The 23,289-nt window shown below is 42.4% G+C and overlaps 1 protein-coding gene across 1 annotated transcript; it reads left to right on the top strand.

The window, feature by feature from the left end:
- The first annotated feature begins 14,482 nt into the window (after nucleotides 1-14,482).
- Nucleotides 14,483-18,315, top strand: LOC140680226 (endogenous retrovirus group K member 8 Gag polyprotein-like). Its single transcript, XM_072924269.1, has 2 exons — nucleotides 14,483-15,451; nucleotides 17,408-18,315. The coding sequence occupies exon 2, from the start codon at nucleotides 17,455-17,457 to the stop codon at nucleotides 18,313-18,315; it is 861 nt and encodes a 286-aa protein (XP_072780370.1). The 5' UTR covers nucleotides 14,483-15,451; nucleotides 17,408-17,454.
- The last annotated feature ends 4,974 nt before the right edge of the window (nucleotides 18,316-23,289 follow it).

Consider the following 23,289-nt stretch of genomic DNA (forward strand, 5'->3'; position numbering starts at 1 on the left):
TTCAAAATGGATATATTGTCTAGGATAACATGGTTCATTATGTGCCATGAAAAAAATGGGAAATCACCCAAATCTTTTGCATAATGACTTTTTCACATAACTTTCCAAACAGAGTAAAATGATTAGGCAGTGCATGAGAAAAGAAAGGAGATAATGCAGTTTAAAAAAAAAAATCTAAATAGCAATATCTAAATGGTACATCACCCTTCTTATTCTGGAGAAAAAAGTGGGTGTAATCTTAGTAAGTAAATCCTTAATTTTAGAATAGACATTTTAATCAGGATCGCTTGCTTTTAGCTTGTAATAACTTACCTTCTAGTACTGCCTCCATATAATCCTCCTGTTGTACACTTACTCAAGAGGAACCATTTCTCTTTATGTTTATAATGACCTGCTTTATTACAAAAGTTGATTCAAACATAAAACTGCTGTTTGATGCAAATATTAGCATTACATTGAGAATATAAAATATCCAGTAAGTGCAACCAATTAACAAGGTGATTTATTTTAGACCTTTTTTTTTTGTATTTTACAATAATTTGTAAGAAAAAAAAAAAAGAAACACAATGTCTTTTAAATAGAAATTTAAAAATTTCTGGAGATTTCTTAGCCAGTACTACTTAGTAAAAAACTTTTTTTTTGCATTAAATAGAAGTGTCAAATGTTAAAAATGATGAAATCTTTAACGACTTTGCTTGCTATCAAAATGATTGCTCTTGCAGCATTGCATGTTACTAGTCTGAACTTGGTTTAAAGCAAGCAGTTATAGTTTCTTTTTGAAATTTCATGTAAAGCAAAAGAAGGAAAAAGCTTTAAGAGCTAAGAGTATTAAGAGTCTTAAGAACAGTTATACCTTAATTGTCAATTTCCATCCTAGCTGTCATTTTATTTGATCCCTTTGTCCTTCCTAAGATCTGACTTTGTGATTTATTCTATAATTGGTCCAAGAGATTGTCCTAAAGTGATGTAAAATAGGAAAAGAATCATTAATATTTAATGAACTACAATCGTTCATACCTATTGAAGAGTGTCTAACAGCACTCATTTTGTGAGAAGTCCAGATACAGAAGTAATTATTCAACTATATTTCAAATTTATTCAGCTAAAAGCATCGGTCTGTTACATTTTTCCACTCATATGCTGGAGTATATTTAATTAAACCAATTACTCTGCTCATCTCAGCAGTGACTGAGACCTTTTATACTATAGAATACTGTATGTACAGCTGGCTGCAACTTACTCTTGCTCTTTGCCTTAGTAGGCTACCTCCTGTAAAAGGGACTGAAATTGAATCAGGTAGTTTCTATCTCTCATAAAAAAACACCTATTATTCTGAATTCCATAGGAAGGCTGCTGGGTGCATCTGCAACAGAACAGATTTTCAAAGAGTCAATAGATATTCAGTCTCATAGTGAACTCTGTTTCCAGCCAAGTGTTTGTAAGTAAACTAGCACGATAAGAAATTCTATAAATCATTAAAAACAATTGCCAGCCAAACCTGGTTGGTTTTAATTTTCCCTCACTTCACAGTATCTTTCTTATATTATATTTAAGTTTGAGAACATAGCACAGAGACATATTTGATATTCAAGTAAAACTAGCTTAACTTTGAAATTAAAACCACATCCAACCAGAAGATGAAATGAAGTCAAATTATCAAAAGTAAATTAATTATATTTAATGGAATTTTCAAAAGTAAACAATTTAATTACTCCCAAAAATATGTATATTTGTTGGATATTGAATAAATGTTTTTTCTATACAAATAAGGTTTGGAAAAAAGTTTTGAAAAAAAGCCCTCAGGAATGCTCACGGGACAGAAGATTTGTTAACCTGTGTAGTTGAATCACACAAACACTCCTCCTAATTCACTAAATTAATAGTAGAAAATAAATTGGCAGATCAAATATCTTTCTGATGTAAAATGACAGACTCATTCTGAAAGCATAGTGCCATATTTTGAACCCACTTATTAGACATTCCTTTTAAAACCACTATTCTACATGAATTCTTCAATGATTTTAATAAAATCTTTACAATCTTCTGCTTTAAATATATATTTACTCTTATCACCAAACTTGGCACAAATTATGTATTCTTTGATGAGAGGTAAAATCACAGGGCCAAGACTGATGAAGTGCTGTGTTATGGACTCTAGGTATTTTTTTCATGAATGTATTATACAATAATTGAGTAAAGTTTGCAATCACATAGCTGTGTAATACAGTAGTGTAATTTACAGTAAAAGTCTACAAACTTTGAGCAAAATTTATAAAGCCTCAGGACTAAAGTTTGTCAATTTACTCTGCCTAATTATTCTTGACCCGTTTGCAACTTAATTTTACTTGATTTAGCTGTGGCAGCATTTCTCTTGTTGACCAGATGTCTATACCTAATTTGCTTTTGTTTATCATTGTGTGGTATGATGACACTTCTAAAGAGGCAGCAATAACCAGAATTTGCTCTCTGCAGAAGAAATTTGCATCCTTAACCATGAAGTGTCGAGAAATACTTGGCATTATAGCTGCTCTCCATTCAGAAGCTGAAATACAGGATGTGGTACAGGTGTATACAGGACTGGGAAAAGATGAGGTGTGGGTTTGCAACAAGGACAACATGACTATAGACAACATGCCAGTGGTCAGTCAAAAACATGCAGAGCTCAAATGGGGCAAAGCTGGTTGTTTGGGCATCAGGACAGAGAAGTAGGATCAAACATACATAAAAGCCACAGGTCAAATACATCAAATTTGGATTTAACACAGACTTGTGGAACAATGAAATGTAAAAGCAGGTTAGCAAATGTGAAAATAACTTCAGGTGGATGTCAAGGGTGGAAGATGATACAACAGACCTCAACATTGTATTGCTTGCCATGGACTCTGAAGACTTAGATGAACTTCTCCAAATGTGTGGACTCAAGATCCAATGTTGACATGACATAATGAAATAGAGACTTCTATTATCAGAGTAACTCTCACAGGTAGATTGTCCAAAACTCTAAAATGAATTTGCCCTCAAGTATTAAAAGCGCCACAAAGCTGTGGTGATCACTACAAAGCTCTGTCATGTTCCAAGCCCATTTTATCTGCCATCTTCAAAATAGAGAAACATGTTTTACCTCTAAGAATAGAAGTAGACAATCCAAAGACCACCAAAGGAAAGAACTGTCTTTATTCATAGTTCTATCTTTGAGAAGTAGAGAGGTGAAATAAACAACATGGTAGTGATACCAGACATAACTCTAAGAGATATTCCAAGATCCTGCAGTCACAGGACTGTTAAAGATGCAATAAAGCCATGTCTGAAATAAGATATTTCTCTTAGGGTGAGACAAGCTCAACCAAGATTAGTGCTTTAAAGCTTCAAATCTATGTTGAAATTATATAAAGCTTTGGCACCTATGCCAGAAAAATATAAGCCCATTACTTGGTCCTTGTTTTAGAAATTTAAATTTAGGAGTGCAGATGACAGACACCAATTTAGGTAGGACAGAGAGAACAATTTTTTACGAGTCTAGCCCAGATTTAGATATGACATGAGCTTAATTTCTTTTATTTTGTTATAATTCCTGATTTTAAATATCTCTCAGACAAGATTATTCATGTCTTTAACAGCCAAATAAGTGGTTCATAGGGCAGGATCCCAAGTTTCTAATTAGCCTGGACTTCTGAAAAACCAAGGTTATAAAGACAAAAGATTTTAATTCAGCAAAAATCCAAAAAAGTGACTTATAGAAAGTTTGCTATCTATAGAGAAAAAAAATGGATAGTTATTATGGAAGATTAGGTATTATTTAATCCAAACTATTATTATTACTATTTTTATTGTTTTGTGTTTACTATATCTAAGCAGCACTGACAAAAAAGGGAATAGGTAATTTAGCAATTTGTGAAAAATTTACATTTGTTGTAGACCTTTATTATGACACGATGAGGTATACATGACAACTTCTTCCAAAAAATAACTTTCCCAAGGAAACTGAGTGTGGCAGAAAGCAAAGAAAGATGATAAGATGATCTGTCTATCAGACTGAGTCTTTTCTCATAATAACTCTAAATTTTGGGAAAATAATCCCCCCAGTTTCCTGGTTTTTTCTTAATTTTCATAGACATTATAAACTGCTTGTTTGATTTGTTGTCATAACCAAGTTAAACAAATGTTTTTTGATCCTCTTAAAATCTATGCCACAGTAGCATTATTAGCAATAAGCATAGGCATCTTTTCTGTGAATCTTTAATGGAGGAAAAAACCTTCCAATTAGTCAAAGTATATTTAAAATTGTAGTGGACACCTTTGTTCATTTCTGAATAGCAGCTGGCTCTCTGCGCACTGCAGGTGCCATCTCAGCTCGGAGCTGCCTCTTACACGCTGTCATGAACATGCTTATAAGCAAAACAAAGTTAGTTGCCAATTTGGCGCTCAGAAAACAAGTGTGACTGTTCTCTGTGTTTCTCACAGTGACAGTTGTACACAGTTGTAGTCACAGGGGTCTGGCATGAGAGGAAAACAACATTTTGGCTGCTAGAGGCCAAGATGCTTTGTGCAAACTAACACTGACACCAGTTGCCAAAAGAAAAGACTTTTTTCCTCAATCCAGGTAAGTCAATCATGTATGCAAATTCATTTTTATCAGTCAGTCTTGTACTAAGCCATGAAACACAGGTTCTTATACAATTCTAATACTGTAATTTTCTCTCTGAGTTTTGCTAAGCATTTATTGAATCAGTATTAAGAACTGATATAAAATAATAATAATAATATTAGCAAAGAAATAATAAATGAGAAGAATGAAAGAGGTAATGTTACCCACATCTAACTGGCTAACATATAACATCAATAAGCTAGTGATGACTCAGTTAATGAGATATACATCAGTTATGGGGTAATGCTGAACACCAGTGCAGACTAATTTAATAGTGTCCCTGCAAGGATATGCTCCCTTTGTATCCACCCTGTGCTATGTAACTCAGTGAAATTTTGTTATTGGTTTCAACAGGATTAAAATGGGATCAAACCCAGGAATTTTTGCACATTCTCATGGCAGAAAAAGCTTGTGGGGTTTTTTTTTTTATTTTGAGGATACAAGAATGAGACAACCAAAAAATCCTCAGACTTGAAGAACAGCCTGGTACTATTTTAAAAGGACATACTTAAGGAACACTCATTTTTATATTCACAACCACTATTCCACTTAAACGTATGACTCTGAGGATATTTACAGACATTTAAATGTTAACATTATTTAAATGTTAACATTATTTCATTCTTCAGCTCCAAGGACTCAAACTCCTCACCTCAATCCCAGCTCCAGGTTTCCTGTGAAGTGTGGTAGAGTCCAGAATTTAGGCTGTCACAGATTAATAATTCTCCACACAATAACTCTCTGCTATGCCAAAAAGGAGTTCAAGATGCATCATAACAAAGGCTGTGACGCCTGTGATGAGAAGAGACTTGCTACTACTTGGCTTTACAGATAATAATTATTGATTTGATGGATTGAGAGGGTTAGAGACTTAAGTGATCTTGACTGTTTAGTCTTGTGATGGGACATTTGCCAAGGAGCTTGGTTGTGGTCTTTGCTCCAATACATTTTCAGTTATTTTACATTAAATAACCCCTAGCCCTTTGTGTTAACCCTGTATCGAATTGTTAGTCAAACAGGATGTGAGCACTCATGAATGCTGTCATCACTAGGCTTCAAAGTCATGATCCTTTTCACAACACTTATCTAGGCCAATAACCTTAAATAATTTTAAATATGGAGTGTCAAAACTTTGGTCTTCTTTCATAAAATCATTCTGCTGACAAACAGGGCTCTTCTTAGTTACAAAAGCTGCCTTATATTTGGGAAGCATATAATGCTCATGTGTGAAAAGGCTTCAGCAGTGCAATGGAGCTCAACAGATGCTCTTACAATGTTCTGGCAGTCCAAAACACTGTGCATATTAGACATTCAAGTAATTGCCTGATACAGTCTGCCATAATGAATTTACTTACCCTGAGAGTTTGTCATATTACTAAGAATCAACTTAGGCAAGATGAAAGTATTAAAGAAGATGTGTTTGCAAAACCATTGTGATAATGCAATAAGAGTTAAAAATATATGATTAAGATTTACATCTAAAATTTAAGCTATGTAGACTGTCTCTAAGTTTGTGAGGTTATACTACTAGCTCTAGAAGTCATACGAAGGTGTAATGTGCTGAATAGTTATGAATATTTCCCATTCTCATAGTGAAAGAAGACTACTTCACAGAGCATGTCTGATAAACCCCTAATTTATCCCCCAAAACAATGACATATCATAACTCATTTGTCCTTCACAAGAGATAAGGAAAAGCAGATCTGTGATGGGGCAGTGATGCAACACATGGTAGTGCAGGGCATTCTGTTATTTCCTTTCTAGTCTCGCCTTGCCTCCTCCCCTCAAGAAATCTTAAGATTTAATTATTTTATTTTAATCAGACTCATCCCAGTGCCTGGCCTGTGGCTGTTTTCCTATACATACAAGCCACATAGAACATGGTAGTATTACTTTGCAAATCAAACTTCAAGTGTGAGTTCCAGGAGATGTGTAGGCTCTGATTCCCAAGAAGACAGCAGCCTTCCCTTAAGTCTATGAAAATAAGTGGCAGAACTAAGTGGCAGGAAATAATAAGATTTAAGACATATTAGTTTCCACAAGATTTATCATCTATGATGACTCCCAATCAGAGCTCTAGCACTCATGAATCCCACTGCAAGATATTTCACATGGTGTGCAGTACCTCACTCACGACTATGATAAAAGTAATCTACAACTTTGAAGACGCTGCAAAAGTTTGTAATGTCTCTTATGATTTTATCCCCACGTATTTGGTGCCATGAGACTGCAAAACCAGGGATTGTGAGCTGTTCCTGGGATTTTTGAAATTTAGCATTCAGGATGCCTTTCTTCTTTGATTAATTAAAGAAAAAAACCCAAGAAATGGAAAGAAGGAAAGAGAGAGAAAAAGAGCAAGCAAATATTAAAGAAACTCAGTTCAACTAGCAGAGGAACAAATTTACTCTATCCCAAGACACTGCAAAATGTCTTTCATGATTACTTCACCTCTCAATGTCATCAAGAGTTCATTTTCATGTCAAGCAAGAAAAGCTCAACCCATTCAAGAGTGACTGCACAGAAGGACAGAGATCTGTTATATCCAAAATCTGATAATTTTTTACACATTCAAATATCTAGATTTACAGTGATTTGAACAAAATGGTGATTGATTCTGACAGCAGCTCATTCCTCCAAATTGTACTCAATGATATGAATCAGTGATTGGTGATCCTGCTAAGCTGGAGAGTTCTAATCAGTAAATTGCCAAAATCTGGAGCTAATTTCAGACATGAAAATTCTCTTTCCTTTCATGTGCACTACTGCTAGAATCCGAGTGAATCTGAATGAGTTAAGAGATATTATTTGTATAATGTTGGTATGCTTAGGTCAGAAATTTGTCTTGCAAACTTGCAAGTATGTAATTGTTTTTTTGTGATTTTCTTTAACATCAGCAGGATAAAGTGGTTGCCAATCAGTAACATAGGCAAAAAATTTTGCGAGTTCACTACTTCCTTCAGGCAACAGCCTGAGCAGAGCATTGCAAGGAGTCCAGAGGAAGTTGGTTCTCTAGGGATTTAATCTCTAGTGATCAGGAAAAACTATTTTTACTTCACATCTGAAATTAAAAATTTCATATTCATGCTATTAGACGTGAATTCCAAGACCTATTTTTTTGCTGCTTGTGTTGGTGCTAGAATTTTAAAAAATTCTCTCTGAATGGGACTATAAAACTGGTCATGAGGTCCCATACAGATCACGTTTCAACTTTTTCCCTTTTACTTACAGTATGGCAAAAGATAGCAGGAATTTTAAATATATATTTCAGTAGAACATGAAGTCACATATACTCTATCTTATTCCACAGGAAATATATCCATGCTCAGTAGGTAAAAACAAAAAGTAGAATAATTGAAAAGAAGTTCTCCAGTGATTTTTTTTAGGAGTAGGCATGTTTGTCAGACCCTCTTTTCAAGTTCTTTATTTATTTTCATTCCACACTGATTCCTGTAAAGCAGAGAAAGCTTTTTTTTTTCCCTCACATCTCAGGCTTGGCTTGGGATGAGCCCTGTACAGCAATCAAGGAACACTGTGAAGGAAACAAACCACATTGCTATACAATTCTGTACAGTATGAAATGTGAACCCCTATCTTAAAAATTATGCCCTTTCTTGTCATTTCTGATAGCAACATCTAAAGCAGTGTGGCCAGCAGGGCAAGGGAGGGGATTCTGCTCCTGTGCTCTGCTCTGCTGAGACCACTTGGAGTGCTGCATCCAGCTCTGGTGTTCCTAACACAGGAAGGACATGGACCCGGAATGAGTTCAGGTAAGGGACACCAACTTGATTAGAATGTGGAGCACCTCTCCTAAGATGACAGGCTAAGAGTATTGGGATTGTTCAGCCTGGAGAAGAAAAGGTTTCAGGGTGACCAAATTATGGCCTTCCAGCACTTCCAAGAGGGTGTCAGCATTGGTGCTTGGCATCAATCAACGGTGGATGGGAACTGACTGTCACTGTCAGTTTATCATCCTACTCTAAAATGTTCGTACCTTCTCTCTGTGAGTTCTCACAGGCAGCTCCTCGCAACACTGATGCCTTTTCTCTTCCTTCCACACATCTGGCTGACTTCCTTCTGTCCCTAGCATGACTGCCTAACCCTTCCTGTCCCTTGCAGCACACACTAACCCTTACTGTCCCTAGCACAACTGCCTGACCCTTACTCCTCACAGCAGCACAGCCAACTGACTCCAACTTTCCTCTCAACCAGATAATCCACTCTTTTATAACACCCATCCTTATTGGATATAGCTGTGATCTATTAAAAGCAAGGCTGTTCCTACACTTTGGTAATTAGTACAGTGCAACTCCTCTGGGGTGAGCTTGCCTTCAACACTATTCTCTCACAATCCATTCTCCCATAGGAGGGAGTATACCAAAAAGATAGAGACTATTTACGAGACCATGTAATGACAGAACAAGTGTGAATGGTTTCAAATTGTGAAAGTAAGTTTAGATTAGATATAAAGAAAATAATCTTTAGAGTAAGGGTGTTGATGCACTGGAACAGCTTGTCCGAAAAGCTGTGAATGCCTCATGCCTGAAAGTGTTAAAGGCAAGCTTGGCTAGATCTCTGAACCACCTGGTCTGGTAGAAGGTGTCCCTGCCCAATGGGAGTGGGGTTGGCACTAGATGATTTAAGGTTGATCCCTTCCAAGCTGAAGTATTCTATGATTATCCATGACATGAAAAATCCATTTACATAAAAATTCCACAAGAAAGGATGTGGCTGACAGTGTTGTAATAGCTGAGATATGGTTACAATACACCTTTTTATTGTTAATCTTCATTCTTTAGGACTAAAAATATTATTGCAATGCAGTGGATTCTAAAATTACAAAAATATTTCAATTTTTTTACCATGAAATATTATAAAAATTAGATGGTTAAATCTATTGGAATTTTAACTTGGAAAGTTAATAGTACCATTCAATTCCCACGAATCATCTGAAACCCCTCCTATGATTTTAAATATGAGGAGAAATTAATGTGATTGTCATAGATGAGGTTTTAAGTGCAAAATACAAGAAAGAATGTGTAGAAAACAAAATCCATCCCTTTCTCCATAGCTTGTTCTTTCTGTTTCAGCATTATGTGTGGGAAGGGACAAAACCAGGGTTCCAGTTATAAGCAGAGGGAAGGTGTGCATTTCCTTGAGGAAACGAATGCTAATAAGATTCCTCATTCTGCTCTAGCAGGTGTCAGCTACCACAAACCCTATCTGAAATGTTTCTATACCGATGCACAAATGAGGAGCAGACAAGTGGAACTTGAAACTTTGGCCCTATCTCAGAGAATTGAGACCATCGGCATAAGCAAAACCTGGTCCTGTGGCTGAAGTGTCCTGTTGATGGTTACAGGCTCTTTGGGAGTGGTAGGCAGTGTAGAAGAGGCAGGGAGGTGACACTGTATGTAAAGGAAGGGCTGGACTGTGTGGAGCCCATGGTGCACAATGGCACAATTGAGAACCTCTGGTTAGGGATTAAGGAACAAGCAATTAATGTGGATGTCATTGTGGGAGTCTACTGTAGACCACATAGCCAGGATGCTGACACTGATTAATTATTCTTTGAGGAACTATGAGGCGCCTCTAAATGAACTGCCCTTGTCTTTAAGGAAGAATTCAGCTTGCCAGAAATTAACCGGTAACATCACAAAACTGACACAAACAGTTACAGAAGGTTCCTAAAACACCTAGATGATAACTTCACTTTGGGAAAGATGCATTCCTTGATTTGTAGCTTGTTAAAGTCTCCAGAGGGAAGTGGTGGTTGGCGGCCATCTTGGCCACAGCAACCACAAAGAAATTGAGTTTAAATATCATCTGAAAAGAGGAAAAGTGCCACCAAAACTCGAGCTCTGGACAAGAGGAGAGCAGACTTCAGACTGATCAGGGAACTAGTGGGTAAAGTCCCTGGCAAAGCATTTCTGAGACTGGTAGGGCCCCTCAGTGCTGGTTATATCTTAAGCACTGCCTCCTAAGGGCACAGGGGTAGGCAATTCCAAAATGTCAGAAGTTAAGCAAAAAAAGCAGAAAGCTGTGTTGACTGAGGAGGGACCTTCTTTTGGATATAAGGGAAAAAAAAAAAAAAAAAAAAAAAAAGGTATATGCCCAGTAGAAGCAAGGTGAGGTGATATAGAAGAAACACAGAGATGCTGCTTGACACTATAGGGATAAAATTCATGTGGTCAAAGCTCAAATGGAGCTGCAGCTAGCCAGAAGTGTGGGGGACAATAAAAAGAAGGTTTTTTAATATACATTAATGGCAAAATGCAGTGCACAAGTAACATTGGCCTGTTAGAGGATGGAGATGGTCGCTTCACAAATATGGACATAGACAAGATGGAGTTGTTAAATTCTTCCTTTGCCTCTGTTTTCAACACCAGTGATGGACCAAAGTGGTGCCAGTGCCTTGAGCTGGAGGGCCATGGCTGTGAGAATGATGAACTCACAGTTGACACAAATGTTTAGAGGGGTCTGCTTTTCCAGTCTCTAGGACCTGAATGGGTTCCTCCAAGACTACATAAGGAGTAACCTGATGATATCATGAGGCCTCTCTCAATGACTTTTATATGGTCTTGAGAATCTGGAGAGGTCCCTATTGGCTGGAAGTGCTTTCATCAGAAGATCTAGCAATATTAGTTGGAGTTACTAGTGCTTTCTACAGTCTGATTGATGTTTCTCAGGGCAAGTACAGAAAAGCAAAAATATTGTTATTGATTTTAATATAGAGTTTTGAGTTCTTTCACACATATCTTGTGTGCATTTACTCTTATTTAAGAAAAAGCAAGTCAGAATTTAGTGTTTTAAAGGACCTTGACCTAACGTGGGTCTTCTCCCTGCCTGCAAATTTATTTTGTTTTGAATTTAAAGAGAAAGAAATATTTTTTTGTAATAATTTCTTATATCAGTACTTGAGAGAAAATTTTGCATGTGAAGGATATTGACATGTCAAAGACAGATCAATCTTCAACAGTGCCATAGAACCAAGCCAATAAATAGTGCCTGCCTGCCTCAATAATATGAAGACGGAGCTTCACCAAAACACAGAATTTGGCCTTATTGCTGAGTTTAAGTACAGAACAGATTGAGCAACAGAAATGGTTTAATAATACTTGACAAAAACCAGTGAAGAGCCAAAGGAGCAAGAGCTCGCAGAAGTCATTGTAGTTAATAATTATAGATTTAAATTATTTAGAAAAGACATAGATTTAAGAAAAATTTAAACAGCTTTCCCTTTTGGTTAGCAATTTTCAAATAAATGCTTTCTAAAAGCTTATAATAACCTATAGTGTATTCACCAGTCTGGTGTAAATTTCACTATTATTGATAAACTTACAAATGTAAAAATTATCTAACAAACACCAGAAAGTTTGGCATTTCACAGATACACATAGAAAAAGGAAAAAGATATCCTAAAACCTTTGTGTTTTGTCTAAATTTCCCTTGAAGTCAAAGATTTAATTAAGGCTTGACATTCTTTAAGAAAAGAAAACTGAGTTCAGTGGGAGTCCAGTTTGTTCAAACTCTCTGAAAAATCAAGCACTTGCCAATCTGAGTATATTTTAAAAGAATATTTCAGAAGGAGGTATTCCACTCTTTCCTCCACCTCAGTGATTTGTTTGATTCTGATTTGCTTGATTCTGATTCAAACTTGATTCTGTCAGGCTCTCTGTGTCCCAAAATGTCAAGAGGCCATATTGCCTTAATACTAAGATGTGGAACATCTCTAGCTATTGTTCTGCTGAGCTACAAAAGCTGCCCACAAAATAACTTTGCCAAGAACTTTAGACTTATGAAATCCTTGGGAGCTAGTAATTTCAAGTTCATTGCTCTGCAGGGTTGCTCTGTTGTAAACAACACTGAATTCTCTGCCTGTGTTGATTGCAGAAGAATATACATGTGGCTAGGTCTTCATTTGTTAAAAGTTGGCAGTACTCATTATGAGGGATGAATATTAACATAGTGATATTTTTTGTTTTCTTGCTTTGTTGACTTAAACATTATTGTCCTGGTTCCAGCCAGGGCAGGGTTAGCTTTTGTAGTAGCCAGGAGGAAACATGGGTAGGACAGGGATGTTATTCTACACCACCTCATATCATTGCCGGGAGTTTCTTCTGGGGGGAAGGGCTTTCTTCAAGTCAGGGTGGTGTGGCTGTGGGTGGGTTGTGAGCTCTGCAGTGAGCATTTTGCATGTGAATAGCTCTTTGTACACTTTTGTTATTAATATTGTTACTGTTACTGTTTTGTTTTTTTTTCCTTATCTCATTGCTATTTCCAGTAAATTGTACTTAGCCTATAATGCTTTCTGTTTGTGCCTCCAATTCTGCTCTCCATCCTGCCATGGGGAGCGGGATTGCATAAAGGGGGAAAGAGCAGTGCATGGCTTTTGTTGGAGCACTGAATTGGAGAATACCACTCCTAAACCAGAGCAATTATTTAAAAGGATTGTCAACAATAAATATAAAACCATTTTTATAGACATTGTAGTATATGCATTCTTTAAAAAGTACAGACATTCCTATAAACCCTCATAAATATCAGATGTAAAGGGTAAGTAAAGCAAAAGCCTCTGCATTAAAAAAAAATTAAGAAAAGCCAGAGAAACCCCACAGCAACAAAACCAGATGTCTGAAATTTGTGCAAACATTCCTGAGGAATTCTTACATCAGCATTCAACTAGCTATTTTCTAGTTCAAGAAACCAGATTTAGTCATATAGATTTGTATTCCAATTTTGAATAACACCAAGAGACATTGTAAATCAGCATTTTGTTCAAGGACTGCCGAACTGCTCCTCTCCCCGATGCCTTTCCCCTGCCCCGGCTAGCTGTGGGGGAAGAGGGGCGGGCAGGTTTCTAGCGCTTCCCGCTGGACCCTCACAGGGCTTTGGGAAGCGCTATCGGAGTTCGGAGAACAGTCAGCGACCCCACGGCGAATTATGAAGAGAGTCTTTCTCCGAGGGGCGAATTCCGTTTATGGTAATCCAACGGGGAATACAATAATTCGAAGGAGTCCAGGCATGCCGCGCCTGCGTTTGCCGGAGCGGCGCGGGAGGGGCGGAGCGCGCTGGAGCCAGCCAGAGAAAGCCCGGAACGAGCTGCGCGAACGAACTAAATACGGAACGGGGCAAAACCGGGAAGCCAATGGGGTAAAACCATGGAGGGTTCGAGGGTGGTGGGATATGGGGGTACATCAAATGAAGGACAGACAGGGGAAGGGTCCCAGGTCCTTTACCAATCACCCGGCGTCCCGGGTGGAAGATTCTAGGTGGAGGGGAAGGGACACCAAGTGACAGACAGGCATCTGGGGTAAACAAGGGGGATGACTTGGCACTTTTGGGGATAACGGACACGCGGGGAAAAGCGGGAAAACCCGGGGAAAACCCGTTACAGAACCGGGGGTACATGGAACAAACCTATACATAATACAAATGTAATAAAACATAAAAAACACAACTCCATAAAGGACACTGTCTTTTAACATAGTTCTCTAGCAAGCAATCACTGTCTAGAGCTACTGACCTAAATGGAACTTAATTAGAATTTTGTTGCACTATCACAATTTAAAAGAGGAAAAGGAAAATACAGGAGGGGCAAATAATCAGGAACATGATAAGAATTGCTGACCAGAACCCTCCTTCTCCCAAACGTATGCAAATACGTAGCAAGCCACTTAGTAATGCTGGAAAGAAGAAAGAAAATTATGATAATGACATGGCCTGCAGCTTTTTGTTAATGAGAACATCTATCAACTATCACAATGAGAAACATTGCAGTTACCCATATAATGAGTGTCCTGGTTTAGGGCAAAGTCTGGGAGAAAAACCCTAAAGGACTGTTGGGGAGGGTAGATAAATATGATTAAGAACCACAATGGTACAGCCAGGACGAATATAACGCCCCCTACTGGCTGGACAATTACCCTCACCTACAGCGGGGTCCAAAAGCCGAATGGATTCTCCCATGTCACCCCCCAGAATGTATGGTTCACCCCACATCTGTAACCCTCCCCTGAACCATCAGGTGCCTGTGACCCCATTGGCCCAGGTCCTGTTCCAGCCCACCCTGGAGCCCCCCTTGATAAGGGGTCTCCAGGGGGCTGGACGCCCTCTTGGATCTTCCCTTCCCCTCCTGGAGAGTCCTCCGGGAGTCCCTGCTCTCCTCTCTGTCTCTCCCCTCCCCCATCACCCGAGGCCCAGCCACGTGCTGTGTCTGGCAGCTCGAGGCAGAGCCTCTCTGCGTCCTGAATAAACTTCACCCTCCAAGAGCAACCAAAGAGATCTCGCTTGAATCTGTCCGTGGAATACAAATATACGTCGTTACAGACTGGCACCCACCTCGAATACGAACCCACGGTGACCTGCAACTGCACCCGTCTGGATGCTTTCCAGCTTTTCTACCTGTAGGACACCTTTCCATGGACACTAACTATATAACCAGGTATTTCCTCGCCATCGTGGTCGCGAGCACGGCATTCTGCTGCTAGGCAGTAACGAACCGGAGCTCTTTAAAAAGTCCCGAAGCCGTCCTACAGCTCAGCGACTCGTTACATAGTAGCGAGCTCTTAGAGCCCTTATACGACTTCTGGCCATTATTCTCCGAGCACAAGAGATCGCCGCGATTCCGCGGCGACCCAAGGCTTTGTGACGAGACTTGCCGCGCCACGTGGCCACGTACACAAAGCACAGGCGAGCACTGCTTAGCACTGCCCGCGCTGAAGCTCTGGAGAAACCCCACGGTGACCTCAGCACCGACTGCAGTAAACGTCGGAACCTGACAGAGGATCCCGCTCCTGCGACACCGAGGTGAGCCACACTGGTTTAAAAATGGGACAGTCCCACTCTGCAGATGATCGAGATCTCTATAAGCAACTTAACCACTTATTACGTAGCCATAATAGTAATTTGCCTAAAAAAGAGCTACGAAAACTCCTAGAATGGATCTTACTTAAGTTCCCATATGCCGAGCGCTCTGCTGTGTTTTGTGGAGACTTTTGGGAGTCCGTGGGACATACACTGTTTAACGACATTTCACGGCGGGACCCCCATGCTTGCGAGTTGCTCCCTGCTTATAGAGTGGTGGCAGGAATCTGCGCTTCTCAAAAGCCACAGATAGCAGCCAAACCGCTCCCCGCCGTGGCTCAACAATCCCCGCCGGACTGCCCCCCAACCCCGCGCTGCGGCGAGAATGCCGGCGAGGCGGTTGGCGACTCGCCGGTTTCTGAGCGAGCGGCGCTCCCCGCCGCAGCCGCCCCCCCCCTCACCCGCAACCCAGAACCCGCCCTTGCGGCCACCTCCTCCCCCCCAAACCACTCTGCGGGCCCCGCCTCCCCCCCGCCCGCCCCCCCAGCATTGCCTGTCCCGGCTATGATGGCTACTATAGCCGAACTTTTACAAAATCAAACAACAGCCATTTTGCAAGCACAAACCCAGTCAATGGCTATTTTACAAGCACAATTTCAAGCGTCAGCTGCGATTTTGCAAAAGCTGCAGACGCTGGCCTCCGCGGCCGCCCCCCCGACCCACCCGGAAGTCCCCTGGTCCGGCGAACACGCCGGCCATGCGCCGGCCCTAGGCTGGGCGGCCCCCACTCCCGGGGCCACGCCCTCCCTCTCGCGCAGCCCTGACCCCGCCCCCGCGGCCGCCGCCCCCCTCCCCGCGGTCCAGACCCCGCCCCCGCCCCCGCCCCCGCCGCCTCCCTCCCGCGCAGCCCTGACCCCGCCCCCACGGCCGCCGCCCCCCTCTCGTGCGGCCATGACCCCGCCCCTGTTTCCACCTCTTCTCCCTCGAGCGCCCCGGACCCCGCCCCTGCAGCCGCGGCACCGCCCGTCCTTCCCAGGGACGCCCCGGCTCCCGGCGCCGTGCCCCCGCTGCCCGCCCGCCTCCTGGACTCGCGGCCGGCCCCCCCGGCAGACGCAAACCCGGCGTCCCCACCCCCCCACCCCCCCGCGGTGCCGCAGCCCCCGCCTCTGGCTGCAGAGCCGCGGAACCCCCCAACGCCGGCACCACTTCCGGGTTTCCCAAACCCATCACCATATCCCTCCGCACCCCTCCCGTCGCCGTATCTACAAACTGCCACAGCACCCAATGCCATAGCGACAGCATATCCTTCCACAAATCCCAGTTCCCCACAGGTGCTGCTGCCCGCGACCTCCACCCCCCCTGCTCCTCTGCCTCAGCTGGCAGCAGCCCCTGCCTCCCACACTAACAGCTCCTCACCACACCCTAACGAAGACACTATGCCTCAGCAACGTGAACGCAACAATGTAACTGCAGCTTCTACAAACAAAGGACAGACAGAGAACTATGTTACCCCTGCAAACTCTAACCTCTCTATCCCAGTCTCACCAAATTCTCAACACAGTGCCAACAATCTTCAATTGACTAACTGCCCTGAAATCAAATATGATAACCACAAAGAAGACAACCTGCCTTCCCAAGCCATACCGGCAATACCCAGCCAACAACCTGCTAATCTCAAAACATGGACATTCCTTCCCTCCCATGATTTAAAAGAGTTGCGAAAAGCAATTAATGACGGTGGCATCTCCTCTTCCTATTTCAAACAGCTGTTGAAAAGTACCCTAGAGAGACACACACTCACGCCACATGACTGCAAACATCTTGCCACCACATTTCTCACGGACTCACAATATATATTGTGGGATCTTAAATGGAAGAGAATGCTTGCAGGAGTCCTAACTACATATAGACAAAGCACTGATGCACACCTTCGCACCCTTACCTTGTCTAAATTAACAGGTGACCCACCAGATGATAAGATCGAACATCAGGCGAATCTACCCAAAATGGTATTGGATGATGTCAAAAGGATGGCTCGCAGAGCCTTTTTACAGATTCAGCCAGCGGGAACTTCCGAAGGAGCATACAATCTAGTTACCCAAGGCTCATCTGAACCATTCACCACATTTGTAGACCGGGTAATTCAAGCTACTGAAAGGCAATGTGGTGATGATTTGGCCCGGCCGATAATGATCCGGGACATCCTCGAAAATAATGCCAACGCCCAATGCAAACGAATCATCAAGGCCCTAGGAAAAGAAAAACCTACAGTGCCTGAGATGATTGAAGCGTGCAACTATGTTGGGAGCCCACATGACGTGGCAGTCGTCCAAGCACATGAACCCGAAGAAACCCGGGGAGATAAACTGGAAAGGGCTCTTGCAGCACAAGCACAACAGGCAGAAGCAAGAGACCAGAGACTTACGGAACTTCTAACTGCCCTGCATCTCAGCTCCCAACAACAATACAACACCATGGCTGTCATGCAAGCTGCTCTGCCTTTAGGACCCTGCTACCTCTGCAAAAAACCTGGCCACATCGTAAAGGATTGCACAGAAGTCAACAAAAGCCCACAAACGCCTGATTCGTGCACCACCTGCAAAAAAGGAAAACATATGCCCTGGCAGTGCCGATCCAAACAAGATGCGAGTAGAAGACCTAATCCAAAAAACTCCAAGGCGAGCGCGCCGCGTCACCGCGTGATGAAACAAATGGTGGCCCCCCAAAACCCAGAGGTAAAATCTGCGAATATCCCGGTCCCAATGCCCTTCGCTGCATCACCAGCACAATCCCAGCTAATGACTCAAACTTACTATCCCCAGGCACCTGGTGCACTCTGGCGACCTCCAAGCCAACAACCTTCTTAAAGGATGATGGCTACGACTATATTTCGACAGGAATCACTGGGCCTTCACAACTCCGGCAAGACTTTCTAATAGTTGGCAAAGAAAGGAACTGCATCCTGGGGCTACTTGTTCTACCTTGTGTAGTCTCTGCTAACTGCAATGAAGAACTATTAGTGTTAGCCAAGGCTTACTACCCCCCATTGCATATTCCACCTAAAACCCTTATAGCCACTGCCATTGCACTGCCTATGGGAGCCATAGACCAGATACCACCACGTTGTTTCCCAGTTGCTTCTGAAAACCCCGAGGTCCTATGGGTTCAACACATAAGTGACCAAAGACCACTGCTAACTTGTGAACTATCAAATGGCGGGGTTCGAGTCACCATCAAGGGGATGATTGACACGGGGGCAGACGTTTCTGTAATTTCTTCTTGTTATTGGCCTACTGATTGGAGGTTGGTACCTCCCCCAAGCACTCTCACAGGCATCGGAGGTGTCACTCCGTGCTTGCAAAGCGAATCTGTGATCAGCATTGAAGGGCCTGACAGAATGAAAGCATTGATTCGCCCTTATGTGGTTCAGAAACCCATCACAGTATGGGGAAGGGACTTGCTTTCTGCATGGGGAGCTAAAATTGAACTGGGTTTTTTGTAGGGGCCACTAAAGCACTCAGCACTCCGAAACTGACCTGGAAGACTGACACCCCTGTCTGGGTCGATCAGTGGCCCCTGCCAGATAACAAGCTGAGTGCCCTCAAAGAACTGGTAGCAGAACAACTGCAGAAGGGCCACATTAAGCCCACTAACAGCCCCTGGAACTCACCTGTATTTGTGATCCATAAGAAAACCTCTAACACCTGGCGACTGCTACACGATCTCAGAAAAATCAATGCAGTGATCGAAAACATGGGCCCACTCCAGCCTGGCCTGCCCAACCTGTCCATGATACCCAGAGACTGGCCTCTTATCATCATAGATCTGAAAGACTGTTTCTTCAACATCCCTCTGCATCCAGATGACGCTCCTCGTTTTGCCTTCTCCATCCCAAGTACGAACTTACAAGAACCGCTTCAGAGGTATCACTGGCTTTCCCTCCCCCAAGGAATGAAAAACTCGCCTACTATCTGCCAATATTTCGTCGCCCGCGCGCTGACTCCAGTCCGCCAAAAGTTTCCACAATCCGTTATCCTTCACTACATGGATGATCTGCTTATTGCAGCACCAACACAAGAGCAGATGAGAGGGACTTGTAGTTATGCTGTTGCTGAAGTAAAAAAGGCTGGACTTGTGATCTCTGAATCAAAAATACAAGAAACTGCCCCCTGGAAGTATCTAGGCTGGAAACTAACAGATCAGTCTATTTCCCCCCAAAAGATACAAATCCGAACCGATGTCCGCACTCTACAGGACTTACAACAGATCTTAGGGGAAATTAATTGGGTTAGGCCTGTCTTAGGAATAACTGCTGATGAACTTGCTCCACTTTTTGATCTGTTAAAGGGAGACAATGAACTCAGATCCCCCAGGTCTCTCACTCCAGAGGCTTGTAAGGCCCTAGAACACATCACTGACGCTCTGCAGAACAGGCAGGCACATCGCTATGTTCCTGGTCAACCCTTTTTCCTTGCAATCCTGGGAGAAAAGTTGAGGCTGTGCGGCCTCATCTTCCAATGGGACTCTTCTCTCAAGGATCCACTGTTAATAATTGAATGGGTTTTTATTTCCTATAGGTCACCAAAGACAATCCTCACACCTTTAGAGATGATGTCACAGATCATCATCAAAGGCAGAGCAAGGCTCCTTTCAATAGCAGGCCGCGAGTTTGAAACTATTTACCTGCCCATGAAGAAAACATATTTTGACTGGGCTATGCAAAAGTCGGAGGACCTGCTGTATGCCTTGCTGAACTTCCCAGGCACCTGCTCAATTCACTACCCAGCACACAAAATGATCAAAGCCAAGTTATGTTATAAGGAGAAGCCCCTGATCAGTGAAGAACCTTTAAATGCAATTACGATCTTCACTGACGGGTCAGGCCGAACACACAACTCAGTTGTTACATGGCAAAATACAAAAACTAAAACCTGGGAACAAGATGTCCAAAAAGTTGAAGGTTCCCCTCAGATTGTTGAATTGGCTGCAGTTGTAAGAGCATTTCAGCTCTTTCCGGAACCTTTCAACCTGATCACAGATTCAGCTTATGTAGCTAATGTCATTAAGAGAATTGAGGGATCCGTTCTAAAGGATGTAAGCAACAATAATTTGTGTCTTTGGCTTACCTGTTTATATAACATTTTATCACACAGAGCTAATCCTTACTTTATCTCTCATATCAGGGCTCACTCTGGTCTTCCAGGATTCATGGCAGAGGGAAATGCACGCGCTGATGCACTGGCATCAGCCGCGTCTGATGAGGAAGGTTCAGCAAGCGTTGAGAAATCCACCTCAGTGCTTGCTGCAACCACCTTGCCCAACACTATTGAACAGGCCAAATTGAGCCATGCATTCTTTCACCAAAACGCACAGGCCATCAAACGAGATTTTCACATTTCCCTAGAGCAAGCACAAAATATTGTACGAGCTTGCCCAAGCTGTCAGCATGTGCAACCCCTCCCCCCTTCAGCAGCCACCAACCCGCGAGGGTTGGAGAGCCTACAGAAATGGCAAACAGATATCACTAAATATCCATCTTTTGGGAAGTTTAAAAACATCCATGTCTCTATTGATACATTTTCAAATGCAATTTTTGCCTCTGTACATACAGGGGAAACAGCCAAGCATGTCTGCCAACATTTCTCACAAGCCTTCTCCTATTTAGGTGTTCCCCAAGAAATTAAAACTGATAATGGCCCCTCATATACCTCACAAGAACTAGCCACATTCCTGAATGATTGGGGTGTTCACCATACATTTGGCATCCCTCACTCCCCCACGAGTCAGGGAATGGTAGAAAGAACACACCAAACCCTAAAACGCATTTTAAATCAACAGAAAGGAGGAGTAGATCAAGCTACACCTCAAAAGAGATTGAGTAAAGCTCTGTATGTTTACAATTTCCTAAATAGCTCTACAGAAGAGCCCGACCCCCCCATCTACAGACACTTTCTGAACAACAAAAAAGCAAAAATTAAGGAACACCCCCCAGTTTTAATAAAAAACTTAGACACAGGGCAAATAGAAGGTCCATACAACCTCATAACGTGGGGAAAAGGTTTTGCTTGTGTTTCTACAGGTCAAGGACTTAAGTGGGTCCCAGGAAAGAACGTGAAGCCTTACCATGCTCCGAAATCTGCTGACACCCCCACACCAGACAGTTCCTCTACAAGCACAAGCCAAGAAGCCAGCACCCAGACCTGAACCACGCTGCGTCATCGAGAGAAAAATGGACTTTCTATCGTTTAATGCGTGCATATTGTTTTTGTTCTTCTGTTTCAGTTTTTATATTGAAATTTTACTTATAATTCAACCAAGGACAAATGCCGAGTAGCTTTAGCCAAGCCTGCAAGCTCTAAGACCACCTATATATCTAACACAAACCCTAACAAACCTTTTTCAACCCGTTTAATTATAAGACCTTTTCCAAAAAAATTCTGACAATGCCTCCCCTACTATAATCAGTGATTTAATAACAATAAAGCCATCTCAGCTACACAGTTTACTTAATAGTTTCAGCCTTGCACCTTGGCTAAAGGAACTCTGTAAAATAAGCTTGACTGTTCCAGTAGCAATAAGTATAGTTCTAGTAACAATACCCTGTACACCTCCAAGTGTGCAGAAAATAGTTGTTAAATCAATATTTAATATTTCAAATGGTTCAGTGAAAAAGGGGGAGATGTTGGGGAGGGTAGATAAATATGATTAAGAACCACAATGGTACAGCCAGGACGAATATAACGCCCCCTACTGGCTGGACAATTACCCTCACCTACAGCGGGGTCCAAAAGCCGAATGGATTCTCCCATGTCACCCCCCAGAATGTATGGTTCACCCCACATCTGTAACCCTCCCCTGAACCATCAGGTGCCTGTGACCCCATTGGCCCAGGTCCTGTTCCAGCCCACCCTGGAGCCCCCCTTGATAAGGGGTCTCCAGGGGGCTGGACGCCCTCTTGGATCTTCCCTTCCCCTCCTGGAGAGTCCTCCGGGAGTCCCTGCTCTCCTCTCTGTCTCTCCCCTCCCCCATCACCCGAGGCCCAGCCACGTGCTGTGTCTGGCAGCTCGAGGCAGAGCCTCTCTGCGTCCTGAATAAACTTCACCCTCCAAGAGCAACCAAAGAGATCTCGCTTGAATCTGTCCGTGGAATACAAATATACGTCGTTACAAAGGACTTCCTCTAGAAAGCAGATTCAAGCAGACCCTCCCCCAACTGGTTTGGGAAAATAGTTCCTTGGAGAAAAGTGGAAAAAACCTCTTTATTTAACAGGCAAAGAATTCACCAGCACAAAAAAAACCCGAACAATATTAAACAATAAAGCCTCTCACCGCTCTGAAAAGATGACAAACTCAGCAAGTTCCTTCAGTGGGCTGTAGCTCAGCTTACCCAGTCTCTTATCAGTCCCTCCAGTGCTGGAAATGCCACTGCCCAGGCACGGTCCAGTGGGCCACAGCTGCGAGCTCTCGCTGCTCCTCTGGGTGTTCAGTCCAGAGCAGATTTGAGCAGGTCCAAAGGAAAAGAAAAACCTCAGTCCAGGGAACCTCTCTGCCTCAGCTAGTTAAAAACTAACTGAAAGGCAAGGGAGAGCTCTGTCCCACTGTCTGTCCACAGACAACATAGTCCAAGAGAAGACTTTGCTCTCAGACCCAGTCTTAAGGTACAAACCTTATTTCTGGGCTAAACAGATGGATGGGGATACCTCATCATAAAGTCACCTCAGAACAGTGAGTTATTGACATATTTAAATGGCAGACAGGGGATGGTAAGGAACAGCTGCATAGCACCTGCTACTCCCTGCAGTGAATTGTGATAATATTAAATGAAAATAAAAACCACAGGAT

The sequence above is a fragment of the Taeniopygia guttata genome, chromosome 2 (genome assembly GCF_048771995.1).
Source record: "Taeniopygia guttata chromosome 2, bTaeGut7.mat, whole genome shotgun sequence".
Taxonomy (NCBI): domain Eukaryota; kingdom Metazoa; phylum Chordata; class Aves; order Passeriformes; family Estrildidae; genus Taeniopygia; species Taeniopygia guttata.

Coding starts and splice junctions, on each gene's coding strand:
- LOC140680226 (XM_072924269.1), top strand. CDS start 17,455: ATGGTATTGGATGATGTCAAAAGGATGGCTCGCAGAGCCTTTTTACAG.